At 46.6% G+C, this 15,554-nt stretch overlaps 1 protein-coding gene across 9 annotated transcripts in view; it reads left to right on the top strand.

Moving 5' to 3' along the window:
• f (espin protein forked) overlaps window positions 1–15,554 on the top strand; it is a 638,438-nt gene that overhangs the window by 500,418 nt on the left and 122,466 nt on the right. For all 9 annotated transcript variants that reach the window (XM_053778210.2, XM_053778207.2, XM_053778212.2 and 6 more), the window contains 2 exons: window positions 9,579–9,761; window positions 15,189–15,311. In XM_053778210.2, the coding sequence (XP_053634185.2) occupies window positions 9,579–9,761; window positions 15,189–15,311 (306 nt within the window). The remainder of the gene's footprint in view (window positions 1–9,578; window positions 9,762–15,188; window positions 15,312–15,554) is intronic.

Genomic DNA, 15,554 nt, shown 5'->3' with positions numbered 1-15,554 from the left:
GTCTCTCTCTCTCTCTCTCTCTCTCTCTCTCTCTCTCTCTCTCTCTCTCTCTCTCTCTCTCTCTCTATCTATCTATCTGTCTCTCTGTCTGTCTCTCTCTCTCTCTCTCTCTCTCTCTCTCTCTCTCTCTCTCTCTCTCTCTCTCTCTCTCTCTCTCTCTCTCTCTCTCTCTCTCTCTCTCTCTCTCTCTCTCTCTCTCTCTCTGTCTCTTTTTTTTCTCTTTCTCTTTCTCTCTCTCTCTCTCTCCATCTATCTATCTATCTATCTCTGTCTCTGTCTCTCTCTGTCTCTCTCTCTCTGTCTCTCTCTGTCTGTCTCTCTCTCTCTGTCTCTCTCTCTCTCTCTCTCTCTCTCTCTCTCTCTCTCTCTTTCTCGCACACAGAGTAATTTTATACTATATAATGTGACACGAAGATAAGAAAAAGTACGGTAGTGAAAAACTCAGATGTTTAGTGTTTAGGGACAATACGTTAAGTTAGTACCAAGACTAACTTATCACTCTAACTTTGCTAGTATTTACGTCATGCATTATTGCATAACTCTTCCTATGAAGGCTTACCTGTGGTTGTTTCTGGGGGCGACAGCCCCCCCTCCGCGGCCCGGTCCCAGACCAGTCATGGTTGGTGGTCTGATTGATCAGGCTGTGCTCGTCACCCGCAGTCCAATGTATGAACCATAGCCTGGCTGATCAGGAACTGACTTGAAGAAGTTGAGTGGATGTGACTCGGACCTGAATAACTTAGGCCAGTAGAGGACTTGGACCTGCCTAGCAAGGGTCAGTAGACCTGCTGCAGTGCTCCTTCTTCGTATGTTCTTATGTTCTGAAGAACATATCAAATTCCCTCTAGAGACTTTCTATATCTCGTTAGTGGTATTTAACATCATCAGCGTAGTATATAATATAACTGAATCCTACCTAACTTATCTCAGGTTCTTCTAACTTTTGTGTGTTATTTATTGTAAATGATATTTAAGAATTTTATAATGTTAATAATGATTTCCATAGTAACAGCAAAACTCAGTGAATTACGCTCTGCCTATTTTTTGATAATGATCACTGCCTAATATGCTAAGTGGGCAAGGTCTCGCTACAAGGCACAACGTAAACACAACCCTCAGTCTGTGATTCTTGCTACATCGTCCACGATGCTTCCGGGGCTCCATGCATTATGTATCCTTGTTGACACGCGCTGTGTTCACAGCTGCATACCAAACACACACACACACACACACACACACACACACACACACACACACACACACACACACACACACACACACACACCAAGATGTTACTATTACTAGCGTACTAGTGGGTGTGTGTTTAACTAGGTGAGTTTGTCGACGTTGAGCGCTGCCTCATAATTCTGACTATAAATTTGGGTTGGTAGACCTTCCATCCCACCAGTGAAAGACCTGGACGGGTCCCCTGCAGACTCTCCAGGTGAAGCTGAGGGACTTTTGCAAGTCCTGTACAGAAGCAGACAGGCAATAGCATTATTTGGTGAGAAGATGGGATTAATTAACTTAATATCATAGCGTATTTCACCTATTACCAGACCATTTACACTCCTGCGTATCACACATATAACCCACACCAATTACAAAGTCACACTGACTTTGTAAATGATTCAAGTCAGACTGAGACGTCATCATAAGCGGGTTATTTGTGTATTGTTCCAGTCACGGTATTGTGCCATTTTGTTCTTCCTTCGTATCAACTGCCACATTTTCAACTTCCAGTGATTTATCTCTTGTGTCTGTTTTTGAATAAATTCAGCATCTACTATGTCCTCTGCTAGTTCATTTAATTTTTTTACGAAGTAAACCTTCGTTAGGTGTTCACTTGCCGTCTGTTTTTTATTTTGAGTGCATATATCTTCCTTCGTGTGAGTTAAAGCTCAGAGGTTTTAATAAAAAATGTTTGGCCTTCCCCCCCCCCCGGATAATGTTTGGCCTTCCCCGGATAATGTTTGGCCTTCCCCGGATAATGTTTGGCTCCCCGGATAATGTTTGGCCCCCGGATAATGTTTGGCCTTCCCCGGATAATGTTTGGTCTTCCCCCCCCGTATAATGTTTGCCCCCCCCCTGATAATGTTTGGTCTTCCCCCCCCGGATAATGTTTGGCCTCCCCCCCCGGATAATGTTTGGTCTTCCCCCCCCGGATAATGTTTGGTCTTCCCCCCCCGGATAATGTTTGGCCTTCCCCCGGATAATGTTTGCCTTCCCCGGATAATGTTCCTTGTTAACGTGTGCGGTGATGATGACATCCGGTGTGGTGGTGGTGATAATTTCTTCACGGTGAGGCAGTGTGTGGACCAGTTCACTGGCAGTGTGTGGACCAGTTCACTGGCAGTGTGTGGACCAGTTCACTGGCAGTGTGTGGACCAGTTCACTGGCAGTATGTGGACCAGCTCACTGGCAGTATGTGGACCAGCTCACTGGCAGTGTGTGGACCAGTTCACTGGCAGTGTGTGGACCAGTTCACTGGCAGTGTGTGGACCAGTTCACTGGCAGTATGTGGACCAGCTCACTGGCAGTATGTGGACCAGCTCACTGGCAGTGTGTGGACCAGTTCACTGGCAGTGTGTGGACCAGCTCACTGGCAGTGTGTGGACCAGTTCACTGGCAGTGTGTGGACCAGTTCACTGGCAGTGTGTGGACCAGTTCACTGGCAGTATGTGGACCAGCTCACTGGCAGTATGTGGACCAGCTCACTGGCAGTATGTGGACCAGTTCACTGGCAGTGTGTGGACCAGTTCACTGGCAGTGTGTGGACCAGTTCACTGGCAGTATGTGGACCAGCTCACTGGCAGTGTGTGGACCAGCTCACTGGCAGTGTGTGGACCAGTTCACTGGCAGTGTGTGGACCAGTTCACTGGCAGTATGTGGACCAGCTCACTGGCAGTGTGTGGACCAGCTCACTGGCAGTGTGTGGACCAGTTCACTGGCAGTGTGTGGACCAGTTCACTGGCAGTGTGTGGACCAGTTCACTGGCAGTATGTGGACCAGCTCACTGGCATTGTGTGGACCAGTTCACTGGCAGTGTGTGGACCAGTTCACTGGCAGTGTGTGGACCAGTTCACTGGCAGTGTGTGGACCAGCTCACTGGCAGTGTGTGGACCAGTTCACTGGCAGTGTGTGGACCAGTTCACTGGCAGTGTGTGGACCAGCTTACTGGCAGTGTGTGGACCAGCTCACTGGCAGTGTGTGGACCAGCTCACTGGCAGTGTGTGGACCAGCTCACTGGCAGTGTGTGGACCAGCTCACTGGTAGTGTGTGGACCAGCTCACTGGTAGTGTGTGGACCAGCTCACTGGCAGTGTGTGGACCAGCTCACTGGCAGTGTGTGGACCAGCTCACTGGCAGTGTGTGGACCAGCTCACTGGCAGTGTGTGGACCAGCTCACCGGCAGTGTGTGGACCAGCTCACTGGCAGTGTGTGGACCAGATCACTGGCAGTGTGTGGACCAGTTCACTGGCAGTGTGTGGACCAGTTCACTGGCAGTGTGTGGACCAGTTCACTGGCAGTGTGTGGACCAGTTCACTGGCAGTATGTGGACCAGCTCACTGGCAGTATGTGGACCAGCTCACTGGCAGTATGTGGACCAGTTCACTGGCAGTGTGTGGACCAGTTCACTGGCAGTGTGTGGACCAGTTCACTGGCAGTATGTGGACCAGCTCACTGGCAGTGTGTGGACCAGGTCACTGGCAGTGTGTGGACCAGTTCACTGGCAGTGTGTGGACCAGTTCACTGGCAGTATGTGGACCAGCTCACTGGCAGTGTGTGGACCAGCTCACTGGCAGTGTGTGGACCAGTTCACTGGCAGTGTGTGGACCAGTTCACTGGCAGTGTGTGGACCAGTTCACTGGCAGTATGTGGACCAGCTCACTGGCAGTGTGTGGACCAGTTCACTGGCAGTGTGTGGACCAGTTCACTGGCAGTGTGTGGACCAGTTCACTGGCAGTATGTGGACCAGCTCACTGGCAGTGTGTGGACCAGTTCACTGGCAGTGTGTGGACCAGCTCACTGGCAGTGTGTGGACCAGCTCACTGGCAGTGTGTGGACCAGCTCACTGGCAGTGTGTGGACCAGCTCACTGGCAGTGTGTGGACCAGCTCACTGGCAGTGTGTGGACCAGCTTACTGGCAGTGTGTGGAACCAGCTCACTGGCAGTGTGTGGACCAGCTCACTGGCAGTGTGTGGACCAGCTCACTGGCAGTGTGTGGACCAGCTCACTGGCAGTGTGTGGACCAGCTCACTGGCAGTGTGTGGACCAGCTCACCGGCAGTGTGTGGACCAGCTCACTGGCAGTGTGTGGACCAGCTCACTGGCAGTGTGTGGACCAGTTCACTGGCAGTGTGTGGACCAGTTCACTGGCAGTGTGTGGACCAGTTCACTGGCAGTGTGTGGACCAGTTCACTGGCAGTGTGTGGACCAGTTCACTGGCAGTGTGTGGACCAGTTCACTGGCAGTGTGTGGAGAAGTTCACTGGCAGTGTGTGGACCAGTTCACTGGCAGTGTGTGGACCAGTTCACTGGCAGTGTGTGGACCAGTTCACTGGCAGTGTGTGGACCAGCTCACTGGCAGTGTGTGGACCAGTTCACTGGTAGTGTGTGGACCAGTTCACTGGCAGTGTGTGGACCAGCTCACTGGCAGTGTGTGGACCAGCTCACTGGCAGTGTGTGGACCAGTTCACTGGCAGTGTGTGGACCAGCTCACTGGCAGTGTGTGGACCAGTTCACTGGCAGTGTGTGGACCAGTTCACTGGCAGTGTGTGGACCAGCTCACTGGCAGTGTGTGGACCAGCTCACTGGCAGTGTGTGGACCAGCTCACTGGCAGTGTGTGGACCAGCTCACCGGCAGTGTGTGGACCAGTTCACTGGCAGTGTGTGGACCAGCTCACTGGCAGTGTGTGGACCAGCTCACTGGCAGTGTGTGGACCAGTTCACTGGCAGTGTGTGGACCAGCTCACTGGCAGTGTGTGGACCAGTTCACTGGCAGTGTGTGGACCAGCTCACTGGCAGTGTGTGGACCAGCTCACTGGCAGTGTGTGGACCAGCTCACTGGCAGTGTGTGGACCAGCTCACCGGCAGTGTGTGGACCAGTTCACTGGCAGTGTGTGGACCAGCTCACTGGCAGTGTGTGGACCAGCTCACTGGCAGTGTGTGGACCAGCTCACTGGCAGTGTGTGGACCAGCTCACTGGCAGTGTGTGGACCAGCTCACTGGCAGTGTGTGGACCAGCTCACTGGCAGTGTGTGGACCAGCTCACTGGCAGTGAATTATGACAGCCACTCTGCTTCATCTCTTACTTACACCATCTGCTGATACACACCGCCGCCGCCACCGCCGCCGCCACCGCCGCCGCCACCGCCGCCGCCACCGCCGCCGCCACCGCCGCCGCCACCGCCGCCGCCACCGCCGCCACCGCCGCCGCCACCGCCGCCGCCACCGCCGCCGCCACCGCCGCCGCTTTTTGAACTAATAGTTGCGTAACTGAGAATGTGATGCTGCCTGTCATGGACTGTCTAGGACTCAAGGTCTGTCATGGACTGTCTAGGACTCTCAAGGTCTGTCATGGACTGTCTAGGACTCTCAAGGTCTGTCATGGACTGTCTAGGACTCTCAAGGTCTGTCATGGACTGTCTAGGACTCTCAAGGTCTGTCATGGACTGTCTAGGACTCTCAAGGTCTGTCATGGACTGTCTAGGACTCTCAAGGTCTATCATGGACTGTCTAGGACTCTCAAGGTCTATCATGGACTGTCTAGGACTCTCAAGGTCTATCATGGACTGTCTAGGACTCTCAAGGTCTATCATGGACTGTCTAGGACTCTCAAGGTCTATCATGGACTGTCTAGGACTCTCAAGGTCTATCATGGACTGTCTAGGACTCTCAAGGTCTATCATGCACTGTCTAGGACTCTCAAGGTCTGTTATGGACTGTCTAGGACTCAAGGTCTATCATGGACTGTCTAGGACTCTCAAGGTTAATCATGGACTGTCTAGGACTCTCAAGGTCTATCATGGACTGTCTAGGACTCTCAAGGTCTGCCATAGACTGTCTAGGACTCTCAAGGTCTATCATGGACTGTCTAGGACTCTCAAGGTCTGTCATGGACTGTCTAGGACTCTCAAGGTCTGTCATGGACTGTCTAGGACTCTCAAGGTCTATCATGGACTGTCTAGGACTCTCAAGGTCTATCATGGACTGTCTAGGACTCTCAAGGTCTATCATGGACTGTCTAGGACTCTCAAGGTCTGTCATGGACTGTCTAGGACTCTCAAGATCTGCCATGGACTGTCTAGGACTCTCAAGGTCTGTCATGGACTATCCAGGACTCTCAATGTCTGTCATGGACTATCCAGGACTCTCAAGGTCTGTCATGGACTATCTAGGACTCTCAAGGTCTGTCATGGACTGTCTAGGACTCTCAAGGTCTGTCATGGACTGTCTAGGACTCTCAAGGTCTGTCGTGGACTGTCTAGAACTCTCAAGGTCTGTCATGGACTGTCTAGGACTCTCAAGATCTGTCATGGACTGTCTAGGACTCTCAAGGTCTGTCATGGACTATCCAGGACTCTCAATGTCTGTCATGGACTATCTAGGACTCTCAAGGTATGTCATGGACTGTCTAGGACTCTCAAGGTCTGTCATGGACTATCCAGGACTCTCAATGTCTGTCATGGACTATCTAGGACTCTCAAGGTCTGTCCTGGACTGTCTAGGACTCTCAAGGTCTGCCATGGACTGTCTAGGACTCTCAAGGTCTGTCATGAACTGTCTAGGACTCAAGGTCTGTCATGGACTATCCAGGACTCTCGAGGCCTGTCATGGACTGTCTAGGACTCTCAAGGTCTGCCATGGACTGTCTAGGACTCTCAAGGTCTGTCCTGGACTATCCAGGACTCTCAAGGTCTGTTATGGACTGTCTAGGACTCTCAAGGTCTGTCATGAACTGTCTAGGACTCAAGGTCTGTCATGGACTGTCTAGGACTCTCAAGGTCTGTCATGGACTGTCTAGGGCTCTCAAGGTCTGTCATGGACTGTCTAGGACTCTCAAGGTCTGTTATGTCCATAACAGACCTTGAGAGTCCTAGACAGTCCATGACAGCCATTGAGAGTATTAGTTAGTCCATGACAGATCTTGAGAGTCCTAGACAGTCCATGACAGACCTTGAGAGCCCTAGACAGTCCATGACAGACCTTGAGAGTCCTAGACAGTCCATGACAGACCTTGAGTCCTAGACAGTTCATGACAGACCTTGAGAGTCCTAGACAGTCCATAACAGACCTTGAGAGTCCTGGATAGTCCAGGACAGACCTTGAGAGTCCTAGACAGTCCATGGCAGACCTTGAGAGTCCTAGACAGTCCATGACAGGCCTCGAGAGTCCTGGATAGTCCATGACAGACCTTGAGTCCTAGACAGTTCATGACAGACCTTGAGAGTCCTAGACAGTCCATGGCAGACCTTGAGAGTCCTAGACAGTCCAGGACAGACCTTGAGAGTCCTAGATAGTCCATGACAGACATTGAGAGTCCTGGATAGTCCATGACAGACCTTGAGAGTCCTAGACAGTCCATGACATACCTTGAGAGTCCTAGATAGTCCATGACAGACATTGAGAGTCCTGGATAGTCCATGACAGACCTTGAGAGTCCTAGACAGTCCATGACAGATCTTGAGAGTCCTAGACAGTCCATGACAGACTTTGAGAGTCCTAGACAGTCCATGACAGACCTTGAGAGTCCTAGACAGTCCATGACAGACCTTGAGAGTCCTAGACAGTCCATGACAGACCTTGAGAGTCCTAGATAGTCCATGTCTAGGACTCTCAAGGTCTGTCATGGACTGTTTAGGACTCTCAAGGTCTGTCATGGACTATCCAGGACTCTCAAGGTCTGTCATGGACTATCTAGGGCTCTCAAGGTCTGTCAGGGACTGTCTAGGACTCTCAAGGTCTGTCAGGGACTCTCTAGGGCTCTCAAGGTCTGTCAGGGACTCTCTAGGGCTCTCAAGGTCTGTCAGGGACTCTCTAGGGCTCTCAAGGTCTGTCAGGGACTGTCTAGGACTCTCAAGGTCTGTCAGAGACTGTCTAGGACTCTCAAGGTCTGTCAGGGACTGTCTAGGACTCTCAAGGTCTGTCATGGACTGTCTAGGACTCTCAAGGTCTGTCATGGACTGTCTAGGACTCTCAAGGTCTGTCATGGACTGTCTAGGACTCTCAAGGTCTGTCAGGGACTGTCTAGGACTCTCAAGGTCTGTCAGGGACTGTCTAGGACTCTCAAGATCTGTTAAGGACTATCTAGAAATCCCAAGAACTGTCAAAAACTTGGAAGAAAAAGTGAAGAGCAAAACTTTATTAAAACAACGTTTCGCACAAGGCTAAAGCGCTCCTTGAGCTAAACGTAGTCTTGATAAATTCGTGTTCTCATCTATGTGTCTCAGTTTTGCCGAATTTCAAATTTCACTTTGTGTTGTGGTAAATATTTTTTTTTTCATTAATTATTAGCTCTCCTTTTCATTTGTCAGGCGCAGCCGCTACATGGAATATTGTTGAATAGAAGAACCGGAAGGAAACGGAAGAGTTTTACTGATACCTAGATTTCAATGGATGGTTTTTATTGCTTGATAAAATTATTGGGAAAAAATGTACAGCTTCTTTGGTTATTAAAAAAAAAAATGTGATCATTTGTATGCCGAATATTTTTAGGTTTATGTTATGTGTTCTTAAGGTGTTTGGTGAATATAAAAAAAAAAGCTTTGTTTATGTATTATTATTTTTGTTTTACAAGATTATGGAATTTTTTTAAATATCCCAAATATTTTTCTATTGGGGGTATGGGTGGGGGGTGGGGGGGGGGGGGTAAAAAACAGATATTTTGCTAAATGTCAATTATTATTATTATTATACTCAAGGGGGAAGCGCTAAACCCGGAGGATTATACAGCGCCTGGGGGGGGGATGTGGAAGGCATTCAGGCTTAATTCGGGGAACTGGAGCACAGATCCAATTCCCTAAATCAAGAGCCCCTCACCAACATCAAGGAACCTTCCTTGAGGGGTGCTAAATGTCAAAAACTTACCAACTTTATTTTTTGGGGGATGAGGCTAAGATATATTACAGTATTTAGAGTCATAATATTATCATAATATCAGTAGGAAGTGTCCAGACAACTGCTCCCAGTGCCAATATGTCCACCTTTGCTGCCAAATATTTTTATTAATTTTTTTTTCATTTGTTTTGGGGCGATCTTATTGATACTTCGACACAGTAGCATGGATATACGCTTCTTAAAGTAGACCAAAAATAAATGAAATCGGACGATAAATAAATAAGCAGAGCCATATTGTTAAAATGCCCTACTGAAATCTCTCAACACAGACTGAAGGACTATGAAAGAGTAACATAGCTAGCACTTGTTCCCACACTGTAATTCTTCCCTAGAATAGGGTAGCTATTGTACGCTGCAGGTGTTTCCACGAAGTAGCACACGTAGACTTAGGTAACACCACGCCCTCCTACCGATCAGGTATGTTTATCATTTGTTCTAATCATCTGGTGTCCCTCCTCCAGGTGGCGGAGCAGGGGGTGGACATCAACTTGCGCGACAGTGACGGTGCTTCTCCCCTACATTTCGCTGCCTCTCGTGGACACACAGACACTGTCCGCTGGCTCCTCAAGAAGGGAGCCACCATCAGCCTGGATAAATTTGGAAAAAGCCCCATCAACGACGCCGCCGATAACGATCATATGGAGGTAAGAGGGTGAGGAAGGTGGTAACGGGGGGGGGGGAGGCATAAGGGAGAGAGAGAACTCAGAAGGTGAGGGAGAGGCAAGGAAGGCGGTGTAGGGCGAGATGAAGAGATGAAATATAATGACGATGTTTCAGTCCGACTTGGACCATTTTCAAGTCAGACTGACACACGAGGGTGAGGAAGAAAGAGTATCTAGGAGAGGGAGATAGGAACGGGACAAAGAGAGGAAGGAAGAAGGAAGTAGAGAAGTAGTGGTAGAGGTAATGCTGGTATTGGAAGTAGTAGTAGTAGAAGTAATGACTGGACTCTTCAGAGAGGTAGATGATTCACCAAGTAACCGAAGCTAAACGGTGAATCCCCAACCCCCGAGCACCATGCTTGTGATAAGTTATTTCACACTGCATGTGGTATGTGATATTATCTGGTGAAGCAACTTATCACAAGCCTGGTGTTCCGGGGCTTGGGATTCACCGCTTAGCTTCGGCTAAGCGCCCATACTTATCTGGGTTCTGGCTGTGTGGCAAAAGTACTGTGTACCGAGAGATAATGCCAGCGAATTTGTTAAGCTTATATATATATATATATATATATATATATATATATATATATATATATATATATATATATATATATATATATATATATATATATATATATATATATTTTACCTCTCCTATTTTATCTGTATATATATATATATATATATATATATATATATATATATATATATATATATATATATATATATATATATATATATATATATATATATATACAGATAAAATAGGAGAGGTAAAATATACATTCATATAGTGTTAGACAGAGAATATGAACATTAAAATGGTATAAAATACCGACAGGTTGTTAGGTAAGACACATATGCAACAGTTAGGTATCTTTATTTCGAAACGTTTCGCCTACACAGTAGGCCTCTTCAGTCGAGTACAGTCAACTTTTCTGTACTCGACTGAAGAAGCCTACTGTGTAGGCGAAACGTTTCGAAATAAAGATACCTAACTGTTGCATATGTGTCTTACCTAACAGACAGAGAATATACGGGAGTATATACATAAAAGGATAGAGAGGAAATATATAAGGCGTTTCACAGTGACTAGACATTTACATTAACATTGATTTGAAAAATCCCGCATTTTAATCAATAACTTTTTATTGCCTTTTTGACTCCCAAAAGTTTAAGGCATTTTCCTGTACATACAAGACATTTAACGTATCTCCAAGTAGATAAATGTTCACATAATGTTACCAGTGTTAGCATTAATGTTGTCATTTGTTGTTTTATTCATCAGGAAACATGAAAAATACTTCCTGACACAGGTCTTACTCACATGATGACCTGACACAGGTCTTACATGATGACCTGACACAGGTCTTACTCACATGATGACCTGACACAGGTCTTACTCACATGATGACCTGACACAGGTCTTACATGATGACCTGACACAGGTCTTACTCACATGATGACCTGACACAGGTCTTACTCACATGATGACCTGACACGGGTCTTACTCACATGATGACCTGACACAGGTCTTACTCACATGATGACCTGACACAGGTCTTACTCACATGATGACCTGACACAGGTCTTACATGATGACCTGACACAGGTCTTACTCACATGATGACCTGACACAGGTCTTACTCACATGATGACCTGACACAGGTCTTACATGATGACCTGACACAGGTCTTACATGATGACCTGACACAGGTCTTACTCACATGATGACCTGACACAGGTCTTACTCACATGATGACCTGACACAGGTCTTACTCACATGATGACCTGACACAGGTCTTACTCACATGATGACCTGACACAGGTCTTACTCACATGATGACCTGACACAGGTCTTACTCACATGATGACCTGACACAGATCTTACTCACTTAGGTCTTACTTACATGATGACCTGACACAGGTCTTACTCACATGATGACCTGACACAGGTCTTACTCACATGATGACCTGACACAGGTCTTACTCACATGATGACCTGACACAGGTCTTACTCACATGATGACCTGACACAGGTCTTACTCACATGATGACCTGACACAGGTCTTACTCACATGATGACCTGACACAGGTCTTACTCACATGATGACCTGACACAGGTCTTACTCACATGATGACCTGACACAGGTCTTACTCACATGATGACCTGACACAGATCTTACTCACATGATGACCTGACACAGGTCTTACTCACATGATGACCTGACACAGGTCTTACTCACATGATGACCTGACACAGGTCTTACTCACATGATGACCTGACACAGGTCTTACTCACATGATGACCTGACACAGGTCTTACTCACATGATGACCTGACACAGGTCTTACTCACATGATGACCTGACACAGGTCTTACTCACATGATGACCTGACACAGGTCTTACTCACATGATGACCTGACACAGGCCTTACTCACATGATGACCTGACACAGGTCTTACTCACATGATGACCTGACACAGGTCTTACATGATGACCTGACACAGGTCTTACTCACATGATGACCTGACACAGGTCTTACTCACATGATGACCTGACACAGGTCTTACTCACATGATGACCTGACACAGGTCTTACTCACATGATGACCTGACACAGGTCTTACTCACATGATGACCTGACACAGGTCTTACTCACATGATGACCTGACACAGGTCTTACTCACATGATGACCTGACACAGGTCTTACTCACATGATGACCTGACAGGTCTTACATGATGACCTGACACAGGTCTTACTCACATGATGACCTGACACAGGTCTTACATGATGACCTGACACAGGTCTTACTCACATGATGACCTGACACAGGTCTTACTCACATGATGACCTGACACAGGTCTTACTCACATGATGACCTGACACAGGTCTTACTCACATGATGGCCTGACACAGGTCTTACTCACATGATGGCCTGACACAGGTCTTACTCACATGATGACCTGACACAGGTCTTACTCACATGATGACCTGACACAGGTCTTACTCACATGATGACCTGACACAGGTCTTACTCACATGATGACCTGACACAGGTCTTACTCACATGATGACCTGACACAGGTCTTACTCACATGATGACCTGACACAGGTCTTACTCACATGATGACCTGACACGGGTCTTACTCACATGATGACCTGACACGGGTCTTACTCACATGATGACCTGACACGGGTCTTACTCACATGATGACCTGACACGGGTCTTACTCACATGATGACCTGACACGGGTCTTACTCACATGATGACCTGACACGGGTCTTACTCACATGATGACCTGACACAGGTCTTACTCACATGATGACCTGACACGGGTCTTACTCACATGATGACCTGACACGGGTCTTACTCACATGATGACCTGACACAGGTCTTACTCACATGATGACCTGACACGGGTCTTACTCACATGATGACCTGACACGGGTCTTACTCACATGATGACCTGACACAGGTCTTACTCACATGATGGCCTGACACAGGTCTTACTCACATGATGACCTGACACAGGTCTTACTCACATGATGACCTGACACAGGTCTTACTCACATGATGACCTGACACAGGTCTTACTCACATGATGACCTGACACAGATCTTACATGATGACCTGACACAGGTCTTACATGATGACCTGACACAGGTCTTACTCACATGATGACCTGACACAGGTCTTACATGATGACCTGACACAGGTCTTACTCACATGATGACCTGACACAGGTCTTACTCACATGATGACCTGGCACAGGTCTTACTCACATGATGACCTGACACAGGTCTTACTCACATGATGACCTGACACAGGTCTTACATGATGACCTGACACAGGTCTTACTCACATGATGACCTGACACAGGTCTTACTCACATGACCTGACACAGGTCTTACATGATGACCTGACACAGGTCTTACTCACATGATGACCTGACACAGGTCTTACTCACATGATGACCTGACACAGGTCTTACTCACATGATGACCTGACACGGGTCTTACTCACATGATGACCTGACACAGGTCTTACTCACATGATGACCTGACACAGGTCTTACTCACATGATGACCTGACACAGGTCTTACTCACATGATGACCTGACACGGGTCTTACTCACATGATGACCTGACACAGGTCTTACTCACATGATTACCTGACACAGGTCTTACTCACATGATGACCTGACACAGGTCTTACATGATGACCTGACACAGATCTTACTCACATGATGACCTGACACAGGTCTTACTCACATGATGACCTGACACAGGTCTTACTCACATGATGACCTGAAAGATTCATGTAACTTTTTTTTTTTTAATTATTATTATTTATTATTAAAGATTCACCGGTATTCTCCCGGCCCGGGCCTTTTCCAAGTGGTGGCCCGGCCTTGGCTCCCTCTTTAGGAAGTGTCTGAGACCTAAGTCTCCCATGGGAGGAGGTACAAGTACCCCCTCATCTTTGGGACCAACTGTCCCCAGGCCTAGCCAAAAGCTAGGCCTCTCTGGTCTGCCATCCCCGCCCCAAGGGAGCAAATGGGAATGACAGTCTTATGAGCTAAAGGCTCGGGCTCAGGCACCTACCGTACCCTAAAAGGGTTAGGCATGGTGTCGATTTTTTTTTTAATTATAAATGTTGTCAGCAATATTTAGTATTCATTACCATAAGTGAATACATTCATATACATATGTTAGACTTTGTCTTTTAAGAATATTATTGAAATAATGAACTTTATTCGTCAATTATTTTTTAAAATACAAACAAATAATAATAATAATAATAATAATAATAATATTATTATTATTATTAATTAATGATATTAGTATGATTATTTTCATTATTTATTATTATAATATTTGAGTTATTTTTAATAATATTTTTATTACTGCATTTGTAATGCTGAAAATATCGATGATATACATTATAATAATGATGGTAATATTGATAAAACACAAGAAAAATAATGCAATAGTCTTTTAAAACAAGTAAACAGTCAGTGTGATCACCGCAGACTTTACCCAATATTCTTCAGAGAAAACGACCCACAACCCTCTCACGACATAGATTCTGAGGGGAGACTCTCCTCTTTCTTCAATACTAGCTAATTGCAGTTATATTATATTTAATGCCTATTTTGTATAGGGTTTGAATCTGAAATTTGTAAAAGGAGGTGTTTGCCTTCTCAGAACTAAGAGAGTGAGAGTTTATATAAAAATCATTCGTGTGGTCCATGCAAGGACCTCAATGGAAATTAGTCACTTTGACTTTTTTGGGGGGTTATCCTAGGTAATCTACACATATACTGCTTTGCATTATGATTTATTTAACTGTACGTGTACCTGTACCTGAATAACCTTACTTGAATGTTGTCTCTTGTTGCAGGCGTTGCAGCTGCTGGTCCAGCATGGCACTGCCCCCGACTATGTGACCGACTCCGACTCCACGGACTCCGGCTCCCACCACCTGCAGTGTACCTGCCACCAGGGTCTACGAGCTAGCAGGAAGGCCAGTACCAACTCTTATTCATAACATTATTGTTATATTCACAAAAAGAGCCAAGTCCACAATTCATTCTTTCAAGTTAAATAAGCTTTGTTCAGGTTAAATATAGATTATATATGCAGATTATATTAATTTTTTATACTGCATTAAGCCCATGATAAATTATAAATATTTAATATAGGATAACCAGACAAAGCCAAATAATATGATTTAGTTCAATTGAGATATAAAATGCTTACGATAATA

This window comes from Cherax quadricarinatus, chromosome 22 (genome assembly GCF_038502225.1).
Source record: "Cherax quadricarinatus isolate ZL_2023a chromosome 22, ASM3850222v1, whole genome shotgun sequence".
NCBI classification, from domain to species: Eukaryota; Metazoa; Arthropoda; class Malacostraca; order Decapoda; family Parastacidae; genus Cherax; species Cherax quadricarinatus.
This window is presented reverse-complemented; position numbering and strand designations above follow the sequence as displayed.